Source organism: Lytechinus pictus, chromosome 7 (genome assembly GCF_037042905.1).
Source record: "Lytechinus pictus isolate F3 Inbred chromosome 7, Lp3.0, whole genome shotgun sequence".
Lineage (NCBI taxonomy): Eukaryota > Metazoa > Echinodermata > Echinoidea > Temnopleuroida > Toxopneustidae > Lytechinus > Lytechinus pictus.
The window spans coordinates 7,814,715-7,842,655 of NC_087251.1; the positions used below are offsets into that span (position 1 = coordinate 7,814,715).

Consider the following 27,941-nt stretch of genomic DNA (forward strand, 5'->3'; position numbering starts at 1 on the left):
TTTTTGTTCAATAATTTCCACTGAATCCTTTCTGCAAAGCATATATATGTCGCAAGCACAATCTCAGTTCTGTTTCCCCTCTTTTATACTCATCCATTTCCTCATGTTTTTATAGATAACGTTTTTCAGAATTAGCCTCACATTCTCCCCCCTTCTCTCTTCATTCATCCATTTCCCTTTCATCTTGATTGCTATGCTATAACAAAACAAGCACGCAACATATGAATTTTGCAAAGGCGATTTTATTATAAAATACAATTAATATAAATATCTTCAGGAATGGTGGTATACAAACAGCATTTTTTTGGTGCGAGTACATCTTAATTTACATACACCAACAAGTATTAAGTGCAGCTCCGTGTTATCACACATGTTCACACAATACTGCCACAATTTCCCCAAAGAGGCATCAAAATCATCTGGCAAGAATGTTTGAAAATAAAGAAAAGACCGAACACCAATATAACAACACACCAATGTATACACCTTGGTAAAAAATGTTGTGCACAAACTATTTACATAAATACCCTGTTATAGATAATTGCTATTACTATGGAAAATGATTATTATGAAATTTTATTTCAGAGGCTGATCATTTGATATTGCGCGGGACAAGAATACTCGTCTATTTTGTTGGTTTTCAGGGAAGGAGTGCTTGGCGATATTGTCGCCGAAAAAAATGAAGCAAAAAAAGGGGGAGTCATCAAGGATCCATTTTTTTTTTACAGTTAATACATTCATGGGTAAGAGTTAAAACCCCTTAAGATCCCCCTCTATTTTGTTCTCATGTTTGTAATCTTGCTTGTTACATGTTTGCAGATGGTTAAGAAAAACACGAAATCCAAAGATACGTAAAATTCCAGCCATTTAACATTTCGTACATAAACATTTCGAAAGTTTTACATGCAATTTTATTACAAGCATAATTCAAACTTAAAATGTCTGTTGATACTAATATAATGAATACGATTAGAACAAGGCAAGTCATTTCGGCGTTATGCTCTTCACAAGCTCCGCTTCTTAGTGTTCTTGCTGGCTTACGAAATGAATAATTATTGAAAGAATAGTCATGAAACGATGAACTTCTATAAACGAAAGAGTTATAGTATACAATGAAGCTTTAAGTACTGATCGAAGATAAGGTGGTGATGTCATACAAACTCTGGTGATGTGAGTTCTTGCTTTGCAATTTTCAAACAGTTACATTGCACATGACTTATCCCCCTTTCCAGTATATTTTTTTGAATGCTTTTTTTTTAAAGTTGATACTAGCCAACACCAAATATGAATTTTTATACTAAAAAAATATACCCTATCATAAGGCACATCTTTCCCATATACTTGCGTAGAATCATTGACTATATCAAAAGCATCAGCATCTTTCTTGCATTTAAATACTGCACGAGGTTTCGAAAAAATATGCATATTTTAAACTCAACATTAAAACCTAAGTTTTAAGTTTAGCGACAATCGACATTACAATTTTTTTTTTTTAAATCATCACAGCTTTTGTTGAATTTCAGGTTATAAAAATAGGAAATAAAATATACCCTGTATAGCATATACATCTCAAACGAGATCCTTTTCTTTAGAGCAGCATAAGATAATAAATAGGTACAGAATTTGAAATACAGATGCATTCTTTTCGATACCACAATAAACCTCCATGTATGTTAAGGCGTAGAGTTTCGTCTTTTCACCTATATGTTAAAAAGTAAATGTAACCTTTCTTGACTAATAGTGAAAGTGATAATAATTATATTTAACAACCATACGTTACAACAAAACTAAAAGGAACACACCGTTCGAACCCCCCCCCCCCCAATGAAAAAAACCTGACAGACCCACACGTCTGGACGATGTTCTCCGTTTTTCAAATGGGAAGCGTAAAGTTTTCAATGGCCTGAAGTTTCTATAGGGGAGTCGATGCTTAAATTTGCATATAAAAACATGTAAATGTTATACAAAAATTCATCAATAGTTCACAAAGTGCAGGTGTGCTTTGGTTTTCGGCAGTTCTTACATCTGTTATAACTTAAGTCTACTGAACAAGTCAAGATCATCAATATCCTGCAGATTTGAGTTTCCTGTGTAAAATACAATTCTTTTTGACAGACTCCGTCTGTAATAGTGTGTCAAGAACACGATTGTGCATTCATGTACATGAGTAGAGAGTAGTCAACATTCATCTTCACCATCGCTACAGGGCGTATCATCCTCTGCTATAACTCTTACATTGGAAGCTTCCACTGAACCCTCACCACAGGGCAGTCCAAATAAATCCGACGATGACTGCCACGTAGACATGTTATTAGGGGAGGCTTCCGCAGCATCAGATACTGTCTTTGACAAATCTTTGCTACCCAAGACAGGCGAGGGAGGTGTCTCCTTGTCATTTGCGTCTTTACTCGTTGAAACATAGCCACCGTTTTCTATACCAACTTGCACATCAACGGCATTGGATTCCACCGCGACCTGCGCTTGGTCATCAGCAGACATAGTAGGTTTGGTCTGCCCTCTGGGTTTGGGGTTCCCGGTGAAAACACCTGATGAACTCTCTTCTTGTTTGATGGTATATCTAGGAAGAGAGTCATCATCTTCATCTGAATAAAAACAGCCATGTCTGTAAGAACAGCCGCAAGAGAGACCGCAGCACCATAAGCCACACATGTTATCATCAGTATCCTTTAAGATGGCATTCAGATCCTTCGTACCTTGTAACTGCTTTTCCAGCTTTGGGGGAAAGAGAACGTGATAATAATGAAGAGTCAGGCAGAGACGAGGAGAAGAAGTTTTACACATTATCATAATAATGTATAATGTATTTCTCGATGTCATTGGAAGAGGTGACGGAACTGTCCTTTGTCAAATTTGGAGAGGAAAATTTGCGGTTAGTGCCACTCTGATATAGACACAGAACCGAGTAACTGTTGACTGTATTATTTTCATATCTAAAAGATTAGAACCGTCTAATGAAAAATAATTTGAGATCTATGACGTGAAAACTTGCTAGGACAACAAATCTTTTAAAAAATGACACCTTGGAGAACATCATTTTCCCTCATGTTTGTTTGAATGGATATTTAGAATACATTAAGTGATATATTGTTCAAATCTAATTTCCCTATAAAAAAAACTTAAACGGCATGCCAAGAGAATTATCAATTATCAAGGAACACTACCAGTAATGAGGGGGTCGTTGTGATAGGGTATGATCATGGAGCTCTCCATGGATTAACTAAACATCAGAAAAGATTTAAATAATGTTCAACATTGCACAACTATAAAACACAAGATCACCTTCTTACCATATCGACCTTTTCTTGTAATTTCTGAGTATCTTTATATGGTCCAGTAGAAGACACTATTGATGGCTCTGGTGCATTGTCAATACATGTAGATGATCTCATGTCAATGGTTTCTAATCCACTGGTTCGATTCTTTTTACCCGTAGCATTCTCACCTAGTGGATCCTTGTACACTGTAATTATCTGATACGAAGAGAAATGGAACAAGATTTTGTATACATATGGAAACGAAATTCAGGACAGCAGACGATTAGGTCATAAACAAACTACTGAAAACTGGTACTCAAAATAAAAATGGACTTCATGCTAGATTATTGCATCTATCAATCATCATCCAGTGATTTAATGATGTAATTTCGTTTCCCTTATAGACAAAATAATGCTACACATTAATGCTACACAAATTTCAATAATAAATAATATAGATTTATATTTCACGTTTTGTGTCCATAATCACATGGTTAATAAATACGCATGGGGGTTTTCAAAAATCAGAGGGTGGGTTGAACCATATCTCTTTTATACGTTTACAGAGTCTTAGATTAGATCTGATAATCTAAACATTGCTTGGTCGTTTCTTCCAAAGAATAATATCAAACATGATATTTTTGTCTCTAACTCTTAAGCTGTCATGTTTTGTTTTTGAAATGTATTATTTGTTCTAAAGATAGCACGAATATATCATTATCATTCTTAGGTTAGAAGACATCTTGTGAGGAAGGGGTGTTATTATTGGTTCAGAGAGACGATGTGTGTGAGAGTGGAGAAGAATTACGTCACGAAATAAAATAAAAATGTGATAGGAAGATGACACTCTGTGGATTGAAGAAGAAAATAACACAAGACAATAAGGCTTACTTTTGGTAAGAGACGGTATCCAGTATAATTGTAAATAATAATGTCATGACAAATAGGTTACCTTTTGGCACAAAGACGAAACCAAGTGTGATTGTTACAGAAAAAAAAACTCTCCATGAAATATGCCGTTGGTATATGATGAACTGACACAAACTCATATCGTTTGTGGCATCAAAATAATAACACCAGAAAATAGGGGTAACATTTTTCGCACCCAAGGTGATTGTGACACTGAATAGAATGATTTACGATGACGACACTATAAACTGTTTGGGGTACAGAATAACACCACGAACGAAGGGTTATCTTTGGTACGAAAATAACATTTAGCGTAATTGTGGTATAGGATAACACCACGAAAGAAGGGTCACCTTTGGTACAAAGGCGACACCTAGCGTGACTGTGTGGTACAGGATAACACCACAAAAGAAAGGTTGCCTTAAACAAAGACAAGACCTAGCGTGATTGTTGTAATGGATGACACCACGAAAGAAGGGTAACCTTTGATACGAAGATTACATCCCGGGATAAAATCTAGCGTGATTGTGGTACAGGATAGCACCATAAAAGAAAGGTTACCTTTGGTACGAAGACGACACCAAGTGTGATTGTGGTACAGAATAACACGACGAAGGTAAGAAAGATGAAGAGAGCAGCTGGTTCTGTTCGTAAGGCATAGCTGACACCCACTCCTATCGCGCAGAGTATGAACACATTGTAGACGCTAATGCCGATTAGTTTACTGTCGTTTAACGCTGGTATCTTCACCTGATGTAAAAACACAATCAAATTATTCAATATGTATAGGATCTGATTTTAATGATACAAATAAAATCGGTTGGTATAGCTTGCCAAGAAAATAAAAGCTTTGCCTAATATGTGCGGATGCTGTTGATAAGTGACAGTATCAAACAATATTATTTTGTATAACAGGGAAAACAGTAACACAGAGAGCTCCGGCCCGTTCGCGGGCTGGAGCTCTCTGGGTTAGGAAAACAGTTAAGTATATACTAAAACAAACGTATCTGAGGAAAAGATAACCTGCGTAACAGCTAAAAAAAAAAAGACACACACAAAAAAAACAGTGTATCATTTTGTTGTATGGTAGTTTAAAATATGACAATGTGACGTCCACTAACAAAGATCTGTCTTTGATTTCTCTTCGCTTGACGCAGACCTACCTTTCTTGTTTCCCAGGCAAGGAATGTACCAAATAGAAGAAGGATTCCTTTATAGATGTACATAACAACAAGCCAGTATGTCTGGTAGGTAGAATGACAATACTTGACATAGGGCTGCAACATTACAAATTCATCATCCGGATCGTTCTATGGAAATACATTCAAAATAAAAAACGACGTTATTTATTAACCCACAAATCATAATGCCTTGGACTAAAGACTTACTTTTTCAGAATTTCAAGGACTAGGTTTTTCCTACCACTTTTTAGAAGGGTAAGCTGACATTAAATAATCTTTTTTACCTTTTTATAACCCTTTCATTCAAGATCATCGTTTTTATTAGTGTCATAGATCTGATATCTTCTGTTTTTACTTCATAATTCAAGACATTCTATGTGGTCAAGTGTTGGATATAAAAGTCATCTCAACACGTAGAAAGAAGAAAATATAATGGATGACTTGAAATTTAGAATTGTTCCCACTTGAATATGATTATCCTGATTAATTGATTGATTTTATTCGTCAAGAATATCATAAGATATATGAAACAATAAATGGAAGAATACCTTGACAGGATGACCAATGAAATTAAGCCGAGAGGCTTATTTCCAATGGGGTCCTATTATAGTATAAAAACATTACTGTAACAACAAAATGTATTATCTAAGAAAAGTACAACGGCAGGGTAAAAAAAATGTTTATTGAAACATTTTTAAAAATTCTTATCATGCTTATAGCTGTTTTTTCATAAACCTTTTTGTTAAAAAAAAAAGCAGAAAAGTTTCATTTTACTGCCCAAACTAAAAAGCTATCACATTTCTATTTACATTCTCTGCGCGACATCTTCATTATTCATAGTGACTTTCTCACCATCAGAAACAAATCCCTGATTTGAAGGACCATAGGATCAACGATCTGCCAGACAAGTAGGATTACGAAGTCCACGGCGACGAGGAAGAGGATGATAAGGTATAGCTGTGTATCACGAATTGCCTGAAACAAAATTTCAGAGATAAGTTAACAACTCTACTTCAAACAAGACAATGAAGAATACAATGGTTTCATTTACAAATTATTAAATGAATATTTTTTCCTGAAGAAGCATCGTAAGGATTAACTTGCTCCCGTGAATGGGAAACAAATAGAAAAGATTGTATGCTTTATAATAAAGTGGTCATTTAAGAATTAGCAAAGGTGGCGATGGTAACTTAAAATATGTGTTTGACTTTGTGATAACTGATATTATCAACACCTTTTTTATGTGAACCTTTCTGATAAAAAAAATAGACTTCGAATTTCTTTTATCTTTATGGTCTTGCCAATAAAGACTACCCATTTTCTGGTTTAAACATCATGACTGAAAAAAGTTGTAGATTTACCCGTTTCCTTGGCATGATCTTAAAAGTAGCCACACGATGGACCCTCCAAGTCTTGCTGAACATTGCTCCAAAAGCTATCACAAACCCGATAGACAGCACCCAGTTACGAAGCTGAAGACATGAGAATAAGACAACATGAAAAGTATATAGTTTTATGATTTGTTTTCCTTGTGCGTGAGGGTGTAAAGGCGTTGCACGAGGTCGAGGATGTGTGCATGTTTCATTCAAATTATATCAAAATTATAATGTGTGAAATCCATTGCCAATCTTTGCGAATAACCTGATGGTTTTATGTCTTATTTGTATTCATCTCTTTTGTAACACTCTTGGTCAAAATCATTATTTTCAACCAAATCTTAAGAATGTTTTTTTTTACATTCCAGTAATCGCTATTGCTACATAGTAAAATTAAACTTGCAATGGGGGTAATTTCGGAGTCACTTCCACTTCGAGCGAAAGTAATTTATCCGAGTTACTTTGACAAAAACTAATTTGATACTTGAAACTCAAGTAAAAAAATTCCGAGACGAAATGGAATCCCCGTCTTTTAAACTCGGAGTGAATTTAACGCGCACTTTACACTTTTCCTATTTAAATTTACTCGTGGGAATAAGATTAATATGGCAAGATGTTTTTTTTACTGACCTGGCACACAGCTTGATGTGTTTGAGACCCTACTAAATTTCCATCAAGTCCGTAAAGGAAGATCCATGAATACACCATGACACTACCCAGGATAATGAGATTGTTCAAGTTAGGACTTGATAATTTTACAAATCTGAATGAAATGAAAATGATAATGACTGGATATAAATGAGAATGCGATAGGTCACCAAGTACCAAATGTGATAAAAGACAAGAAAAATAAATATAACGGAGCGCCTTGGGTTTTATATTGGTCCGTATGCAATTAGAACATACACTAGGACTTAGCATCACTTACGTAGATAACTTGCAATTATCTGCGACCCGATTTTGAAATAAAACGTAGCAAACGTTGATTTGGCATTTATTCTAAAATAAGACTTTGCCATTACAAAAAAATCGTTATTTTAGTATTCTTATAGTTAATTTGAACCTCAAATAAAAAGAAGCTTTTCGTTCATATTTTCAAAAGTAAAATGCGATTTGTTCCAATTAGATCGTAGACCAGTCGTTAGATGTTTAGAGGCCTTGTGTTAGTCATGAGACCTTAAGAAATACACCACACATTTCGTTTCTCTCGGGACGTCACTTAAATAAAAAAAATGAATAATATTTTACGATGTTCAATACGGTGTGTGTGACTTATCTGAAGAAACCCAAGAACGATTTTAGAAAAATAACAAGAAATTTATAAAATGTCAGCTCTAATCATTATCAATAATGACAAAGATTATATTTTTTTACTATCGTTGCATTATGTTAAAGAATTAGTAATATAATTTTCTTACTTTTGGTTACGGTATTTAACGTTGAAAACGAGAAAGAAGATAGCGAAGAGAATGCCAATACTAGCCAGTATACACATGATGATATAAAGATATGTATCAATCCCCTCGTAGACATTCACGATTACGATGTTAACCTCAGGGGTTCTATCTAATGGAGGTTCACCGGTACCTAAATGATAGCATCAAACAAAAAAAGAAACTAATACATAAATAAATAAATTAATGGATAGGTAAATGAACATATATACAAATGAATAAATGAAAATTTGAATAAATAAATAATACATTCATTGATTGATTAAAATTTCCGAAAAAATATAATTGTATTTTGTGTTAAATTATAGGACTTGGTTGAGGAGAGAGGCAAAGATATTTTGAGAAGAAAAAATTAGCGGGAAAAGAAGATAGAAGGGGAGAGGGTGCATAAAAGCCAACTCGGTCAGTTTTCATTTCAAACTGCGAATGGGAATTAGGCATACAAGTCCTTTTAAGCACGACCAGTCAAATAATACTTGTAGCATTTTCCTAGAATATTTCATACCAGTATAATGTATTCGTATAAATGTGGCTTTGTGTTACTGTGCCAGAAATTTAGTCAGTATATTTTTTAAGAATATTTCATGAAAAGAAGTTTGTATTTGGGCAATTTTACATGGTCTATAAAATTCTTTTTGAAGTCTGTGTACCTACTTTGTACCTGGCCCTCACTTTTTACCATTACACCTTTCGAAAGTATGTATGTTCTCTCATGATATTGTAGTATTTAACCATGGTAACATAATTACCAGAAAATTGAGCCATTTTCTCGGAGCAATATTATTCTCTTATAAAAACAAACGGTGAACAAAAATAACATACAACATTGTTTACAATATGAAACCTACAGCAGTTGTTTAAACGATTTAAACAAGTGTTTGATTTGATTATTTATTTACCAAAAATATTCACATGTTTACAGGTTATGAAACAAATTGCGTAACAGTTACACATACATGTATATTTAAAAAAAAAGGTAAATGGGCCAGAAACTAGCACAGGTGTTAGTCGAGCCTGGCCTCACAAACATTACAAAACGCACATTTAAGAAGGATAAGAAATAAATTCGAATATACTCCTTGTAAAGGGTTATCATTAACATTAAAAAAAAGTATCTTAATTGCAATAATCATATACTGTAGACTTACATGTTTGGTGGTGTGAAATTATGAAAACAACTTTTTAGAGAATTCCTAAAATCTTTTATTGATTTCTTCAATTTTATTTCAACTGGTACTCTATTCCAGAAATCGCTACCTCGAAAAGAAAGTGAAAATTGTCCTTGAGTTGTTTTTACTCTTGGAAGATTTACTTGTTGGCCTTTCTTCTGTCTAGTAGGATAACTGTGCTCAATTAGGTTACAATAATCTACTAAGGAGTGAGGTAGGTTATTATTACGTAGATCATACATGAAGGTACATATAGATTATGCACATCATTAAATAAACAGCGATAATGAGCTAGCCAACGACTAAAGGTAATTGCACGCACTGCCATCAAACTTTTTGGGAAAGATATCTAAAATCTCAAACATCAAACTTTAATCTTTAATATTCAATTCTCAATAAATTAAGCATAGTTATTTAAATTGTTATACAACTACTACAAGGTTCATAGAGTAAAAAGCGTTTTACGGTTTATTAATAACAATAGATGTCTTTTAGCCTACTCGAATAAATTGGTATCCTACAGTAAAGGCACCTTTAGGACCAGAAATCAATGGGAAAGCGGTTTAACTAAATTGTCTTACCTGGCCAAACAATAGCTCTTGAATTCCATTCTAATACATCTCCCGCCGTGTCATAAAGTCCTAATCTTTGCTCGAGAAATTCTGACAGATGAAGAGTAAGAAAATTAACAGGAAAATGTAAAGTTATGAGAAACAATACGAATTATTAAAATAGTGATCCACAACTGATAATAACATTTTATGCAAATTCATGATTATAGTATACAAGGACATGTTTTGCGATTGACTATGAGATATTTTTTTTTAAATCACCTTCTGTAAAAGACGCCATTCGCGTTATTGGCACACTTAAATCACAATATGAACTTGGATTGCCCTTGCATTTTACGGTGAAATCATGTATGAATCGGGGACGTTTTGGCTTGATTTAATAATCAACACGAAGTGTGTACAATCAATTATTGTCGCCAATTATTTTACTTCACTAAGCAGACAGGGGTCAAAAATAGCTAAGCAACGACTGTGCTGTGTTTTACCCCGGCTGTTCTCCCATTCCCTGACATGTCACAATCTTATATTACTTTAGATAAATTATGGTAGAATTGTCAAGTAGCTTACTAGTGGATTCTGAGCAAATGTACGGGTACATCTCATCGCAGTCTACGATGACGATATTGCTGTTCTCTTCACTTGGATTGAGATCAATGACCGCACAGCCACTCGATGATGATGATGACCACGGGCTTAGAGATTCTGTAAAAGCTTCTAATTCGGACTGATTCAAGGAGCCGCTTACATCGCTAAACTGACCATTAGCATCAACAAAGAGACCTATGTACCTGCATGTGTGAAATCAAACAACTATCACTGTATTTTGTTTTTAATGACCATTCCCTAATCCTCCTCCTCCTACTACTACTACTACTACTACTACTACTACTACTACTACTACTACTACTACTACTACTTCTACTACTACTACTACTACTACTACTACTACTACTACTACTGCTACTTCTACCACCACTACTACTACTACTACTATTACTACTACTACTTTTACTACTACTACTACTGCTGCTACTACTACTACTACTACTACTGTTACTTTTGACCGATTTTCGCTGATTTTTTTTTATGGAGGAAACTTATCTTGTCTATAGCATTCAACTGCCGATAAAGGCCACAATCTATGTTTCTGTTGGATGATCACTATACACAAGTCTCACTGGAGTCGAATAATCGTGTGCCAATTGGTGTCTCTTGGTGTCTAGTTTTACAAACTAGTACCATGTGGACATGTTTCTTTTTTTTTACACAAATAAGATCCCAGCCCCCTTCCCTCGGTTTCCTATGCTTAAAAAGTTCAAAATGATCAATGAAATATACAACGTTCAACCCATATTTTCCTATGCAACTGCGTTACCCATCAATATAATTCTTCAAGTATCGATCAAGGACATCGTACCATCTGGTGGTCGTCACACCCTCTTCCAAAACGACGTCGAACAGGTCCTCCACGGCGTCCAATGATGGGGTAAACAAGGTTCGATCACCAGCAAGACTGCATGTCGAGCTGGCCAATGACCACGTCTTCTTGTCAGTGTTCAATGTCAGACAAGTAGAGTCAATCTGAATGTGGTTACTCTTGCAGCCCACTGAAATCGAAATTAACAAATTTAGGCTCATTAGGATATCCATTGGCGGATCGGGGGGGGGGGGCAAAGCAGACCCGAGCCCCCCTTTTGAGAGGCACAATTAAAATTTGTGATGTAAAAATGCCATTGAAAAGAAGTGAGCCCCCCCCCCCTTTGAAAGTGAAGACTTATTTTCTTGCTGGTCAAATTTTTCCTGGGGAAAATGTGCCCCCCCCCCCTTTGGAAAATCCTGGATCCGCCCGATGATATCCGTAAGGTTACGTTTAAACGCGTAACAAAATAATTGGTGAAAGAGGTGATTATCAGGTATTATAAACAAAAACAAAGTGTACAGAGAGACCTAATATACACTATGGTTCTATCATAATGAAACTGTAAATGTGTTACTTTAATTCAAATGGGTTTGTGTCGCTGAAACAAATAATGAAACTAATGAGGATAATGATAACATATCAACATTTTTTAAAATGTGATACGGCATACCTATTGATTTAGAATAGGAGGTTTATACTCACATTGAAGTTGTTCGATTTGAGTTATTCCCACTCTATCTCCACTTTTGAAGCTCACTGGACCCTACAAATAATAAAAATATTGAAATGTAGACTTTCGAGATTAAACCTCAATGAAATAATTATGTCGATGCAAATAGTCGATAGATATCTGATTATGCTTTCGCTCCATGGATGACATTTGGGAACGTAAAACAGTTTGTACGAAATAAGGGATATATACATTCGTTTCTCCCTTTTATCATTCATTCATTCATTTATTTATTCATTATCCGACAAAATTTATAATGCAATAATTACAATAAATAAAACATAACATCAGAAAATATAAATGACATAAATATTCAAATAAACCAAATATAAAGAATATACACCTGATAACGAAGATAATATTTCCAATTTGATAATAACAATATGCTAGATATGTTGGAAAAATGGAGTGGCCCACTGAAAAGCAAAGCTTGTAAAGTGTGGACCACTCAAGAAGAAAAAAAAGTATAACACTTAAATCTATATGGGCCAAAAGCAAACAGCAATACAAAATAGATAATGAAATAAAGATATAAAAAATAATTATAATAAAGGAAATTAATATTAAAAGGTGAGCAGAGACAAAAAAAGATATGAAGACACAACAAAACAAAACAACAACAAAAAATAAGACACACAACACAACAGAGTAAAAATAAACAAACATTGCTGCACAAACTGCGAAAATCAGAAGAAGGGAGAAATGGAGAAAGAGATGGGTAAAGAGAGAGAGAGAGAGAGAATGAGAGAAGTGCAGTCAATCTAACACAATCACCGAGGGTGACCTGTAAACAGGTAAACAATAAATAAATAAAGAGGTAAAGGAATTAATGTAAGGTTTTGTAAGACTGCAACAAAATTAATTTTAATTTTCTTTTAAATGAATTAAGAGAAGGGGAAAACTGGATATCAGGGTGAAGAGAGTTCCAAAAATTTTGGCCCCTACAATTTATATAAATGTATTTTGGGCGAACAGCGTTCTAAGCATAGGCAAATGAAGATCATCGCGACGTCTAGTAGGGTAATTGTGTGAGGAGCTGTTTTTTAAGAACATGTCATGAAAAATAAAAGGAAGCATATTATTATTGTATTGGTACATAAATTGGCCAAGCTGGAGTAGGTAAAGATCACTGATCTTCAAAATTTTGTTTTCGAAAAAAAATAGGATCAGTGTGGGAACGTATGTGAGAAGAAAAAAAAATTCGAAGTGCTTTCTTTTGCAGCAATAAAATCCTGTTAAGTAGGGGCAGGGGGGGCAAGCTGCCCCCCTGGCGGATTTCACCGGGAAAATAAAAGAAAAACGGGAAAAAGAAGAAAAGGAGAGAGAAAGAAAGGGAAAGGGGAAGGAAAGGGGAAAAGGAAAGGAGGAAAAGGAAAGGGAAAGGGAAAGGGAAAAGAAAACGAAGAAAAAACTCCTTTTTTTTCATGGAAAAGGAAGGAAAGCGGGAAAATCTACGAAAGAAGAACATTTGAGAAAGTACAAATCATTCCGAAATAGGCCTATGTAATGCAATAACACGGTGGGAAATAAATTAAAAGATGACAAAATGGCAAATAATAGCGGGAAACGAAGATAGAATGTAATTAATCAAAAGCTAAATTGGAAAACAAAGAAAAGGGACAAGAAAAAAAAAACATAACACGACCGGGCTGCCGATGATTGAAATTAAAGAGCGGAAAGAAAGATGAACTGCGTACAACATTGTGCTATAAGCTTGCTAAATTTTGTGCAAATAAGCTACCGGGGCTTTGCCCCAGACCCCACGCAGTAGGGGCTCTTCATTTATAACCTTCAATTGGCTATATAACGCCCCCCCCCCCCCCCGTTCAATCAATTTCAATTACTGGCATACAGGCGGTCTTGGTTCCACACCCAAGAGGAAATAAAAGAAATTATAGGAGACAACGTGTAATGAGATGAATGGAAACAATGAAATGTGTTATTTGCTGAATATAATGGAAAATCTATCACATAATTAGAATTTAATTTCAAAAGGCAATTTTTTTTTCAGCTCGCTTTGCACGCTGGCGACTTTTGCGCAACTGGGTTGAATAAATGTGTTGTGTAAAAGCTATATTCTGGATATGCCCGCGATTTGATTAAAATAGCAGCAATCTGCGAGGTTTAAATGGCTTTGATATCAAGAATTTCCGGGGGCTCCGCCCCGGACCCCAACCGCATGGTTGCGTATGGAATGGTTGGGTCATGGCCCCAAAAAGTTCTACAAACAAGAACAAAAAAGGAGGAAAGAAAAGCAAAGGAAAAGTGTAGGATATGATTTTATTTACTGAATATAATGTCAAAAATAGCTCAGAGTTAGATTCTCATGAAAAGGTGATTTTTCTCGCTCGCTTCGCTCGCTCGGGACTTATATAAAGCAGCTTTTTAGCACATGTGCTATACTGCGCCCACAGTTCACAGTGGCGTACAGACCACAAAAAAGGAATCTAAAGAGAGAAGAGTTAAATATATTATTAATTGGATATCATGTCAAAATCTATCACAAAATTGGATTTTTGTAATTAAAAAGGCCAAAATTTTTGCTCGCTCGCTTCGCTCGCTCGCAATTTAAAAAAAAAGATAAATCCTGCCCGATACGCAATATCCGGCCTTCTCAAAATAGTCCCCTCATTACACAATTACGCCTGTTCATACCATGATGTGACCGGGAAATTTTTGGCTCTTGCCCCCCCTGGCCACCGACCCCTGTTACGCCGCTGTATGTGTGTTTCCCCATGTAAGAAGACCGTAGTGAAGATATGGTAATACTAAAGAAGAGTAGAGTGTGAGTAAGGAAGTCGACGGGAGGAACATTCTTAATTTATTCATGACACCAATATTACGAGAAATTGTTTTGTAAATACTGTCAATATGACACTTCCAAGAAAGTTTATCTACAGTGACACCTAAAAATGTAATATTCGATACACATTCCAATTGAAAATTATCAAACTTAATACTATTAGGTAATGAATTTAAGGTGTTACTATACAACATGTATTTTGTTTTTTCAATATTAAGAGAAAGTTTGTTACTTCTAATCCATTCGAGTATTTTAGACAGTTCTTGATTGATTGTTTGAACAAGAGTGTGTGGGTCTTTATCAGAAAAAAAAAAATTGGTGTCATCAGCAAAGATTATGAAAGACAAAATTTCAGATGATCTGCAAAAATCGTTAATATATATTATGAAAAGAAGAGGTCCCAAAAGGCTTCCTTGTGGCACACCGCAATTAATGTCACATAAGTTGGAAGAATGGTCATTCAGTGAAACAAATTGTTTTCGACTGAAAAGGTAATTCCTGAACCAATCGGTATCCAATCGTTAACAAAAATGAAAGCTTTTCCACAAATTATCAGACCTTTCTTTTTGCTACCCAAGAATCTCATCGGTTTTATAAGGCTTGTGCCAAGTCGCGTCGGGTCTGAAAATCGTGTATACCCGACCATTCGAGAAAATGGCCCCCTCATTTCTCGAAACTTCGGTCCAGTTTACACGACCATTCGATAATTTTTTTCTATAACTTTCACAAAACATCGGGTAACTGGGCCTCGACCTTTTTATGAATTTAGGGTGCATTTTTCTGCGATTGCCCGACCCGACAACCCGATGTCATGACACAAGCCCTTTTATCATAGCTATAGCTACATATACGATATCACATCACCATCCATCCCCTCCCTCCCTCTCTTTCTTTCTTTCTTTCTTTCTTTCTTTCCCTCTTTCCTTCCTTCCTTCCTTCCTTCTTTTTTTCTTTCTTTCTGTCTTGTTTCCTTCTTTAATTCTTTCCTGTTACCGCCTAACCATTCCTTTATCACCCACAATCAATCATTGTCAATCTCACCGTAATACCAGTGAATTCTGTCTCATTTAGAAGATTGAAGAAGAGTCGAGCCATCTCATCATCCTCATATGTAAAGTTCTCTAATCTCCTGGGGATACCATCACTAAACGTCATATTCTTCATCACCTCCACTGAACGGTTTAACATGAGAGCTACGGCCCAAGTTGCGTCGTATCCAAAGGGTGCTAGATTGTTGAAGGTGTAATTCAAGTTGACGTACCGCGGGCTATCTAATCTCTGTAGAGTCTCTTTGATGTATGTCTCGGCAGTCTACAGGGAAATGGTTATTGAATATTCTAATATAATTCATTTCATACGATGTAAGATATATAGATAAAAGAGCAACCCCTGGATAGTTTAGATGGCACAATGTAAATATAATTTGAGGAGACTGCAAAGTAATGAGGAGTAAGAGGGATGAGAGATATTCCTCTCAATGATTATTCAAACATTTAAAGATATTGATTTTTCATAACTTTTCATTGTGATCAGGAGTATTTTCACATTGCCATCCAGAAGAACGTCCTAGTCATACACATAACCCATGGACCATTGTTATGGCAGCTCTATGGTAACATGCACCATACCATTATAATAAACTCTATAGTACCTTCTTCTTCGGTATTTCTAATAATTAGTATTTATCCATTCACTGTAGTTATTATAAACATTAAAAAGGATAGTTGCTTTCATTGGTCAGAATTTTATTTTCATAATTAATTAGGAAGATCGATTTTGCGCCTTTATATTTACTGAAAGAATGATACAAAATCCAGCCACAATTTTATAGCATTTAACACTTTATTGACTGCTTAACTTGGTTCTCCTTTACAACGAATATTTCACTTGTATGCTCTATGTGGTCAGATTTATCTTGGTTTCTCATTCCTGAGATATCATGATCAATTGGTCACTAACGAATATCCAATTAGTGATATAGGAACGTTCTTAAGAATAGAAATTATCATAATCCAAAAGTTCAGTATATCACTATCACGACAAGGCCATTGATATAGTTAGCTGCCAAGGGGATTTGATAATAGGTTTGTCCGTGAATTAGAGAGTAAATGCGGCCCAGAGAATAACGCGAGTTAGATATTATCAATTCCCATATCTACCTCATTAAATGGGACAAGAGGATTAGATAATTATGCTTTACGCTCTATTGGAAGTACTTAAACAAGTATTTTCCAATAATTCCAGTGAAATAATCGCCCAAATGATAATCTAAAAAGAGGAAGCGGCGTAATAAATGTTTTTCTGTGTATCGTATTGAACTAAACGTTTGTGATATACGTTTCGTGCACCTATTATGACACGTTGGGGAGAAATAATGACACGCAAAGAGCGATAAAAAAGGTGGTTATTATGATCGTGACTTCCTTTACATCTACCTCATAATGGGCACTAAACGTGAGGTGTAAAATGATTACCTGTTAGTCAAAGTCTTCGCCTGAACCGGCATATATCTGTATCAAAACAATATTCTAACGCATTTTGTTTAATGGCTGCGTAGAAAACGAGTGACACGTGTTATAATGAGAAGAGTTAGTAATTTAGAATAACGCGATTTTTTTTTCAAATTCCAGCAAAACGATCAAATTCCATTTGGTTATTGTCAACCATAGAAGATGATATCCTACGTTAATACGATTACAGTCTATCATCTGAGCGCTATCGTCTGGCAATTGTGAGTGATCACACAAAAATTACATCATGGTAAATTACCTCACCCGAATTAATGAACATGTTCTCTGAAGTCAGATAGAAAAAAAAAACCTTTTTAAACTTCCATCGACCTTCTTTGATATGATCCTTATTAGAAGTAAAGAACATACTGAGATTGTTCGGACTAACTTTAAACACTTCATACCACGATAAGCCTTTCTACACGTGATGACTTGAATTTATATGACAAATTTTACAATGTTTCGAAGAATTTCACATTGTAAATTTCATTGAAATAATTGACTTTGTACACTTCACCCCTTGAACTTCAAATGAATTTTAAAATGAACTACAAAAATAGAGACCACTTACGAAGACAATGCCAGGAAGCTCGAATTCTAACGCTCGATTTATTTAATAAAGCCAATTGGAATACAGCTGAATTAAATCAACATTGTCAATTACTTTCGTATCTGTTTTTTTTTTTTTTTATAACTGCAGACCTTAACCTGTTATTCAACAACACTGCCAACATTACGGTTCTAATGATCAGTTTTCAACTCTGCAAAATATACATGTCAATAAATCTAAGAATGCCTCTTTTTATTAATACAATCATTTCTCTAAAAAGTGTCCTTAACATGATGTTTTATTTAACTGTTTTTACACCTGACTTTATGAACTTGAAAGTTTTTATTTTGATTTGATTTCTACAATGACATCAGAGATATACAATATGAAATATACAGAGGTAATACATATATAACACACTAACAATACTGTGGTCGAAACATAAATAATGAAAATATTTTTTAAATGTTATTAACAAAATGATAATTTAGAGGAATGCAGGAGACCGCCATCGTGAGCAATTAGGCTTGATAATGATGGCGGCCTCATGAAAAGACAAATCAGCTTCATGTAATATTTTTTTTCAATCGTATTAGATAATGTTGTGCAGTGGTGTAATGGGTTAAACATTTTATGGGGGCAGAAAATTGCGTTCAAAACATAATATTCAAAAGTTTCAAGTGTGCAAAATATCTGACCTTTTATGAACGTAAGATTTGCGATAGATTTTGACATGATATTCATCATTTTTTCCTTCTGTTCTCCCTTGGTCAAGGGTCACAAGTCCCTTTCCTATATGCCAGTGATGCTGAGTGGCATAACGCATTACCATATCGTATTTATACCAATTACCATAACTGTATACAGTATAACCGATACTTTTATCATTCGAAATAAAAGTTTGTTAGCAAATCAGGAAAATATTGGCATTGCAGTTGACTAGCCAAAACAGAATTTTACATATTTATAGACTTACGCGATGTAAAATGTCATAACATAACTTACGACCAACTTTAAAAACATTAATATTGACTTACGAGTCCAGTGATGCCGGGTACTTTGCTTGGACTAAGCTGTAAGCTCTCTGTAGCTATGTAATACGATCCTTCTACAGCTTCTTTCATTTGTGATATAGTACATGTGACGTCAGGGTCCTGGACTTGATACCAACCATCACTATACCATCCAATCAAGAACCATACATACCCTTCTCCTGTTAAACCTTGTTTGTATGCCTACACACACAAAAAAAAAAAAGACGAAAAGAAATCACCCAAAATATTATACGTAATGAAATTATTCATTAAATAATCGTGGCAAAATTTGTGACTCCTGACAAATAAAAATAGAAGTGTGTAAATCTTGTTTGTACGCCTGATATACAAAAAGACCAATGAAATCATAGACAAAAACATCATCTACGCTTGAATAAAACGCTTCATAATATCAGAATATGTAACAAAACTATAAAACAAAAGCAGATATCGTTAACACTTTTCAGACGCGTAATCATAACCTCGGAATTATATTTTCTTAATATAATGAAACAATTTACAGTAGATAATCATACTACAAGATGCTTGTCGGTAACCATAGGAAACGAGCTCGTTCAACTGTGCTTATCTTGATTCGAAAAACATGTGTGACATTAGTGCTTGCTCGGATATTATCATATTACCATATACCATCGTGAAAAGCCTTTTTGCATTCCACTAACAAGATTCCCAATCTACTGACGACATTTCATCCAACCATTAAAAATCGGATCGATTTATTCTATAGAGGGGTTCATAATCATAAAATGATAATACTGAATTAAAAGAATATCATTAAAAAACAAACATGAAGGTAAATTATTTCTCCTCCACCAACTTACTTTTGGTATGTTAGAAGAACAATTCAAAATTCATACCCTGCTGAAATATATTTACATTACATTACTATAGAGAAATAATTAAAAAAAGAAATCTCAATCTCAATTACATATGAGATGAATAAAAATAATGTATTAACGAATATCTGATTTTAATCAATTTATATTGATGAAATAAAAATGGATTAGATATCGAATATTACGTCCTATTATCAAAAGAAATATGATTTACCTCACAGAAAACTCTTCGTGCCATGTTCTCATACATGTTTGCAAGGATGATTTTAGCGTCTTGATTCTGCATAGATGAAAGAAGAGATGCAGTGACATTTTTATCACTCAGTAAGATGTATTAGGAAATAAAAAACCATACATGTTTCTATTGTTATCAATTACGCCAGTAACAAATTTTCGATAACTACAGGAAATTTTATCTCAGCCAGCCAAATACAAGCTAGATATCAGAAGTTTATATCATTACGATGTATCCAACTATCAATAACAATGTTTTATGAAAATGAACCCTGATTTTTATTGTAAAGGTATGTGAATTCTGTCACTGCCTCGTGCAGAGATAATACTAATAATGTATTAATAATTAGCCAAAAGCCTTATCATTATCCGACTGATCATCGCTAATATATCAAATTCTATAACACTTCACTTTGTTTCGAAAAGTTGTGAGCGATTCTTTTGAAATTCGTTAGATTGAAAGTTATCTCATTTTAATCATGTTAAGAAAAATCAGGAAACCGATTGTAGTGCAAGGCTTGGATCATCCTAAGAGATATCATGACAGTATGTCAATAAAATTTAGTTTCTGTCAGTTGAAAATAGTTTTGTTACAGCGCCAAAATGTCACTCAGCTGTATGATACCGACTGGTTTCTTTTCTTATAATTTGCAAAATCGATTTTTGTAATTGAGTATTTAAATTCATTATATGATAACATAAGGCGATGTGAAACCCTTTTCAATCAATATTGATACTCATGCTATCACCATGAACAATGAACTGTGACATGCCGCTGCCAATCGTTGCATGTTTGATAACCCTAAATGTAGATTTATTGAAAACATTGTGCCTGATTTTGTACGCAGTCTGAATTCGACAGATTTATTCTGCTGCGACGACGCCAAGTCACTTTGTCTGTAACTCAAACTATTCAAGAGGAAATAAATATTCAGGTTGCGCAGAGTGTGTGTTATTATGAATGGGTGTGGGTGAGGTATATATTGAAATACTGAATGTGAAGAGGTATATTTCGCTGTGTGTGTGGGTGCATTATGTGTGAGGGAGTGGGTGAGGATATATTGCAGTAATGAATGTGAAGGGGTATATGTTTCGCTGTGTATGGGTGCATTATATGTGACAGTGAGGGTGTGGGTGTGGGAGATATAGTTTTGCTAAATGTGGAGGGGTATACTGTGCTGTGTGTGGGTGCATTATGTGTGAGGGAGTGGGTGGGGGACATATTGCAGTACTGGATGTGAAGGGGTATTTGTTTCGCTGTGTATGGGTGCATTATGTGTGACAGTGAGGGTGTGGGTGAGGGAGACATAGTTTTGCTAAATGTGGAGGGGTATACTGTGCTGTGTGTGGGTGCATTATGTGTGAGGGCGTGGGCGAGGAAGGTGATTTTTTTACTGAATGTGTAGGTGTATGTGCTGTGTGTGGGTACATTAAATGTGAGGTTATGGGTGAGGGAGATATTGTTAGTGTGAAGGGATATATTGTACTGTATGTGAGTGAATTTTATATGATGGTGTAGGTGGGGAGATACTCTTTTACCGAATGTAAAGGGTTATATTTCGCTGTGTGTTGATAGGAGCAAGGTAGGAGGGTTTGGGAGAGGGTATATTCGTACTTAAAGGTCTTAATTAAACAGTTTTTGCATTGCGCATATCACATTATGGTAGAACGTCTCTACTCACTTCAAAAATGACTCGGATAATATTACCCTGGCTTTAGCCTGGTGGCCTTACAGTGAGCAAGCATTTCAAGTATTAATTCCTGCCAGGTATACCCATTTACCTCACCTGGGTTGAGTGCAGCACAATGCGGATCAATTTCTTACTGAAGGAAAAGATGCCATGGCTACAAGGGATTTGAACGTGTGTTCCTCTTAAAGTGGAGGGGTATTTTGCACTCTGCACGTGTGGATGTCTTGCTATATCAGTTGAAAATAAAGATGAGAATTGGCCAAATAGTGTGAATGAGTATATGTTCTGGTTGCTCCTTTTTGAGGAAAGATGAACATGATAATAGATATAAAGGTTGATACATATTGGTTCAAACCACATTGCAATAACCTTAACACGTTAAATTGAAGATAAAATTATTTTGTTATACAGGGTCAAATGAGGCCATCTTTGAGGAAGGTGTGTCAAATTCTATTGACGTTTATCGCTATATTTGAACAGTCAATGACAGCTTTTCGTAGGCCTATATTCAAACGCATACACAATTTATCGAGTGATACTGATAGAAAGACGATTTGTGAGATTGAAATATGAAAGGACATATTTAATGCAGTTGGTTTGGAGACAGAAAATGGACGAAACCACGGAAGTGTTACAAAAATAAAAGAAAAGATAGGAAAAGAAAAATTGTGCGGGAGAGAGAGATTAATATTTACCTTGAGATTTTCTACTTGATTCCGTGGGTTTTCTGAGAAGCTTTCCGATGTGATGATGGTGATGTTAGCTTGCCTCAAGAGTGTAAGAAGATTATCGATTGCCTATAGAAGAAATAAAATAAATTCAAACTTCTGGAATATAATTCTAAAAGCGATATCATCATATCGACTGCATAGTGTAAAACATACCGTGAAGGACATTTCAACGGAAAGGGGGAGCTTATAGGAGGAATTGTCAACAATTAAATCCCTATAGGAGATAAATCTCTGACTGGTTTTATAGTGTGTATTTGATTTTAAAATTAATTTCATGACAAAATTAATTGATCTAGACAATATAATACAATATATATGTTATGAAACGGACGGACAGCTACTTATTGGGCTGGTTTTTCAATTCATCCTACCGCTCATCTGTATATACATTATCAATATGTTTTTCTTATTAAAATGGTATCTAATATGTAATTGTTTGATATCTACACAGTAAAAAAAAGTTATACAACGCTGTTTAATATATGAACCTTACAGCAATTGTTTAAACAGTTTAAACAACTGTTTAAATCTTAAGCAACAGAGTTTAATTTTCAATATCTAATTTTCAATAAATTAAACATGATTGTTTAAACGTTTAAACAAATACTGTAAGGTTCATATAGTAAACAGCGTTGTATAAAATCTTAAACAGCGTTTTTACTGTGTACAGATATCAAACATTTCTTTTATAAAGCACTGCATTTAAATCTAACTACAGTGTAGAAACAAAACAATGATTAACAAAATAATGACGATAAAAAGAGGTGAAGCATCGATGGCAATAAAACAAACAAAAAGGTACAATGAAAATTCGGGTTACACTTAAATGAAATGAAAGTAGGACCCTTTTACCCTGAGTGATTGTATAAATCATGAATAAGTGTACCAATACTGGAATATAGAATAATATTTATCACGTTCATAATCTACATCGATTAATAAATTTAGTGGCTAAGCCCACTATTTCAACTTCAGTCGTGCACATGTTAGCAGTGTCCAAGAATACCTGACTGAACTATCCGTTACCCGTCAAACATAAAAAGAAAATACCAAGAATATATTACTCTCTAACTGTCATAGGTCTAATGGATTTTTTTAAAGGGCTGACAGAAAGCATAATTAGCGAATAACATAATTTTCATGCCTTTTTTAAAGAATCTTATTTGCAACTTTATGATTGAATGACAGTAACATACTAGAAAATGAAATAATCATTGTATATAAATCGCGATGATTAATATAAAACAATATGAATATTCTAGAGATATATCAAATATAATAACACAGTTAATTTGTTTTAGTGTGGATCACGTGTTTTGAGAATACTCATTCAATCATGAATTTAAATGATAGTTAGAATGGATACAAATTGCGATCCATTTTTGTTATCTTCTTACAATGCATTTCTTAAATGTATGGCGAGGTCTGGATAAACCACTTTGATATGGTAAATTTGGTTTAATTTCAATCAGTCCAAGAATTAAATTAAAGATGAATTTGTGATTAAAAACTTTACAAGAAATAAATCGACTAAAATAATAATTAAAACCTAACAAAGTTTTTTAAGCAGTTGATAACAAACCAAACTAAGTCTTAAGATCGGACGTACAACACTCTAGATCTTCAAAACTCCATGGTCATATAAATCATTTCCACTACTCCCATAATCTCATCCTTCAATTTATTCTGGTTCCCTCTCTTTCTTTCTCGCCCCCGCCCCATCCCTCTCTTTCTCTCTCCCTATCTTTCTCTTGCAGGTAAGACTTAGTCTGACTTATGGTGGATTTCCATAAGAAACATTTTATATTCTAACAGACATCCATTCCGGAGGATTATTTTTTGGTGGCATTTTAAAGCTATTTCCATTTTCTGCTTTCAGTTTCCGTGTATTTCTTTTTCTTTATTTCCAATCCACCTTTCGTTCTTTCGCATCAGGTTCTGTTGTATTTCCAAGGCTAATGCATTTTTAACGATGTCAAAATGCGTTCGAAATTAATTCGGCAAAAACACATCAAAAAATATATTTAAAAAATTGTAACAAACTCACAATCGCATATCTCCCTCCAGCCCCCTCTCTTTCTATTTGTTTGCCCTATTATCATACTCCTAGTCCTACAAGGAAAATGTTGTCTTTTTCCAACAAATATTTTTATTCCTTTGAATCTGTCCCATTGTATAGCATTCATATTCAACCTGCAGATCGCTTTGATAATTATGTTTTAGCTGATATTTTTATTCCTTTGAATCTGTCCCATTGTATAGCATTCATATTCAACCTGCAGATCGCTTTGATAATTATGTTTTAGCTGATATACCTGCATCAATATGGAGCTCATTGTTTAATCTGAAAGGGTGATAGCTTGGCTTGCACCTAGTCACTCTAAGGAGGTGCAATAGCTCAGTTGGTAGAGCGGTACGTCGTCTCGTAATGAGGTAACCGTGGTTTGATGCCAAGTCGATGCGTTATCATTTCGTAACAATCAGGTTTAACAGAACACATACCAACAAAATCATCATTTCTGCACATGTGGGAACACTATATGATTCCGCCTTCCTTGATTCCATTGTCATTCGATTCAATGAACCCCAAAGTGTGGTGCTCTTTGCATCTCGTGTACAAAAAAAATCCCTGTTGTTTTATTAAGTATCTTACCATTGTGCTCTGAGCTATCATCCCACTCGTAAACATTACCTACACTCTCTAATTATTTGATGAACGATGGGCAGATTATTTATTGTGGGTGAAAAATTGATCATTTTGGTCAATAACCACAAAATATGTCTAAGATCAACTTATATCCTATAAAGCATTGTACAATAGACGTGAGATCGTACGTAAAAGTACAATACATCAACTAATTAATCATGGTTATTACATGCAGTCTATTTTTTTATTGAGCACGTTATTAATATACCTTATATTTGCGGCCCATCATTACTTGACATACGTTACTATTTTTTGTTCATATTGTCAACTGTATCGTAGATGCCGATTGTACCTGCCCATTAGGTTAATCGATTTGTTTACATATTCTACACGTGTCCCGTCAGAATACAACTTAATGGATGATAAAAATACACATTGGGTATCACACCTTTTGCGATATAAATCCAAGAACCATTAGGCTAATGGAACCTTTACAAACCATCCTTCGCCTTGCTATATTTTCATAATATGAAAATACAGCAAGGCGAAAGATGTTTGATAATTGATTGTATTTTTCCAGACCATATATGAGCTTTAACTCTTATTGCAAAACTGTTTCTATATCGAATTGAAATAAGCACTACAATCACATGAAGTTTTTTCGTCAAGGGTGATTTCTTTTAAATAGGCATACAGGTTTTAAAATGAAGACATTAACAGGTGGGTCGATGCTATTTCTTAGAGCATAGTGATACAATCACGAGTATAATCATTGGGACATGCCAAGCACGAACAAATATGGTGCTAAAACTGCCATTTGAGGTGCTATAGAGCGTGCCGTCTATTTCAAGGTGTACTTCAAACACTCTCATTCAGTGAATCGTATTGAAATACAGTTCTGAATATATCAATTTTTCTATTCAACATGCAGACATCTGCCTAGTAACCACCTTGTGAATTATGGCAATGAACTTTGGCAATGTATTGTTGATTCCTCCTCAACGAAGAAGTAACGATGTATCTTATGAACTTGACATTAAGAATAGATAATCAAAATAATTGGAAACCAGTTTGCATATATGACTGCTTGTTTTGCTGGAAGCAATCTAGCAAATTATTAGGTTTCTATAGACCAACCCTTGTATAAACCTAGAAGCCTATTTATTATTTTGGTGAAAATTTTCACTTAGAAAAGCGTCACTCTCAAGACAAGTAAATCCGTTTATTCTTATAAACTTTTTTTTAATAATTTCCGAACATTTTCCCCTGAACTGTTATCGGTCTAAACCATTAACCATTAATGTTGTGTTACGGATATTACATTAGCGTTACGGACATTACAACTATGTCAACTTTGTGGTTATTTCTTATGAAATCAATCGTCAAGTATTGATGAATTTCTAAGAATGAGACTCGAAGGATTGTTAGTGTGTTTTTCGAAAATAAAAATACAGACATTTTCAGGAAAATTTATTCGTTTGAAGAAAACTATGCTTCAAATCTATTCAAATACTACTCAAATAAAAAATAACAGTTCGATTTTGTAATACCAATATCTTTTCAACGTAGCTTGCTTTTTATGAATGACCAGAGACATGCATAATCAGACGTAAACACAAATTAATCGTGCAGTGTGTTGTTAAAGGAAGAGAAACATGCTGGGCGGTGCAGATTATTGGCTAGTGGACGGAAATCACGTGACATGCCAAGACACAAAATGGGGTAAATATCTTACGAGCGAGAATAACTCGTGATTCTCGTGAATAGTAGCGACTCTTGTCCATCCATATTCCTTGATAAGCCTTACTCTAGCAGGGTTATACATCGCATCAGGCATGTAGGTCCGATAGAACAATGGAAATTTATTCCTATTCGACAAGATTGATGAGGCGGAAGCGTAAGACATCTAAAGAATTGAAGGAATGAAGATAAACATCTACACAATTTAAATACACGTTATGAACATATCTGAATCTTACATTAGCTATTGCTTGAACATGAACAAAATAAAACCACCAATTAAACCCAGTAGAATATAGCATCAATCATTTGATATGCAAAATACTTCTTCAAGTGCATATTATGCTTCAATATTGATTTAATCCTCATTTTTGCCATTCTCAGACAATGTTTTCCTGATCAATCTATTAAACATCTAAAATGATTCATATTCAAATTTCATTTGGGAGAACATGTTAATTGATATCCCATGAGGAACATAATCAAAGAATGAACCTCTATATAGACGAATCAATATGTATCAGGTTTTATGCTTCAGTGGTTTTATTCTGTATGCATGTATAAAACATGATATACCATCTTACTAGAGAGAATATTTCATGATTTTCGTGTAGCGTTGCCACTCGTGTCCAGCCGAAATCTTTTAGAAGTCTAATACGAGTTGGGTTAAATAATGTATCAGGCATATAGGTTCGGTAGAAGGCTGGATAATCCACCTTGTTGGATAACGCTGGTGATGAAGCTGTATAAGACATCTATAATAAAATCAGGATATCAAGAGTAATCAGTATCACGCAATGGAAGGTATACAATATAGAGACTATCATTTACTACGACTTATTTTTTGCATAATTGGTGTTAACTTCCTAATGAAAGAATTTTTCTTAGCTATCATAAAATACTTGAAACCGAAAATCGAAAATCGTTACCTATATTTAATTATGCGTGTATTTTTGTGTTAAAGAAAGATTTCCCCCAGGAATAACTTCCGTTTCTAGACGCATCTTATCCCATGTGATTTCCAATTCAAATTGAACTTCAACAGCAACGTTCATTTA

General features: G+C 34.6%; 1 protein-coding gene across 3 annotated transcripts in view; it reads right to left on the reverse strand.

Annotated features, from left to right (window-relative positions):
- Window positions 1-222: 222 nt before the first annotated feature.
- Window positions 223-27,941, reverse strand: part of LOC129265045 (uncharacterized) — a 64,515-nt gene continuing 36,796 nt past the window's right edge. Inside the window, exons 5-22 of one of the 3 annotated variants that reach the window (XM_064101831.1) lie at window positions 27,468-27,638; window positions 26,879-27,049; window positions 22,461-22,562; window positions 20,055-20,120; window positions 18,987-19,184; window positions 15,931-16,200; window positions 12,059-12,119; window positions 11,354-11,543; window positions 10,504-10,724; window positions 9,946-10,026; window positions 8,160-8,328; window positions 7,372-7,504; window positions 6,727-6,837; window positions 6,218-6,340; window positions 5,348-5,494; window positions 4,746-4,934; window positions 3,309-3,491; window positions 223-2,733 (exon numbers count right to left, since the gene is read on the reverse strand). In XM_064101831.1, coding sequence (XP_063957901.1) covers window positions 2,179-2,733; window positions 3,309-3,491; window positions 4,746-4,934; window positions 5,348-5,494; window positions 6,218-6,340; window positions 6,727-6,837; window positions 7,372-7,504; window positions 8,160-8,328; window positions 9,946-10,026; window positions 10,504-10,724; window positions 11,354-11,543; window positions 12,059-12,119; window positions 15,931-16,200; window positions 18,987-19,184; window positions 20,055-20,120; window positions 22,461-22,562; window positions 26,879-27,049; window positions 27,468-27,638 — 3,141 coding nt within the window. In that variant the 3' untranslated portion in view covers window positions 223-2,178. The remainder of the gene's footprint in view (window positions 2,734-3,308; window positions 3,492-4,745; window positions 4,935-5,347; window positions 5,495-6,217; window positions 6,341-6,726; window positions 6,838-7,371; window positions 7,505-8,159; window positions 8,329-9,945; window positions 10,027-10,503; window positions 10,725-11,353; window positions 11,544-12,058; window positions 12,120-15,930; window positions 16,201-18,986; window positions 19,185-20,054; window positions 20,121-22,460; window positions 22,563-26,878; window positions 27,050-27,467; window positions 27,639-27,941) is intronic. The other 2 variants (XM_064101832.1, XM_064101833.1) reach the window with 2 other exon arrangements.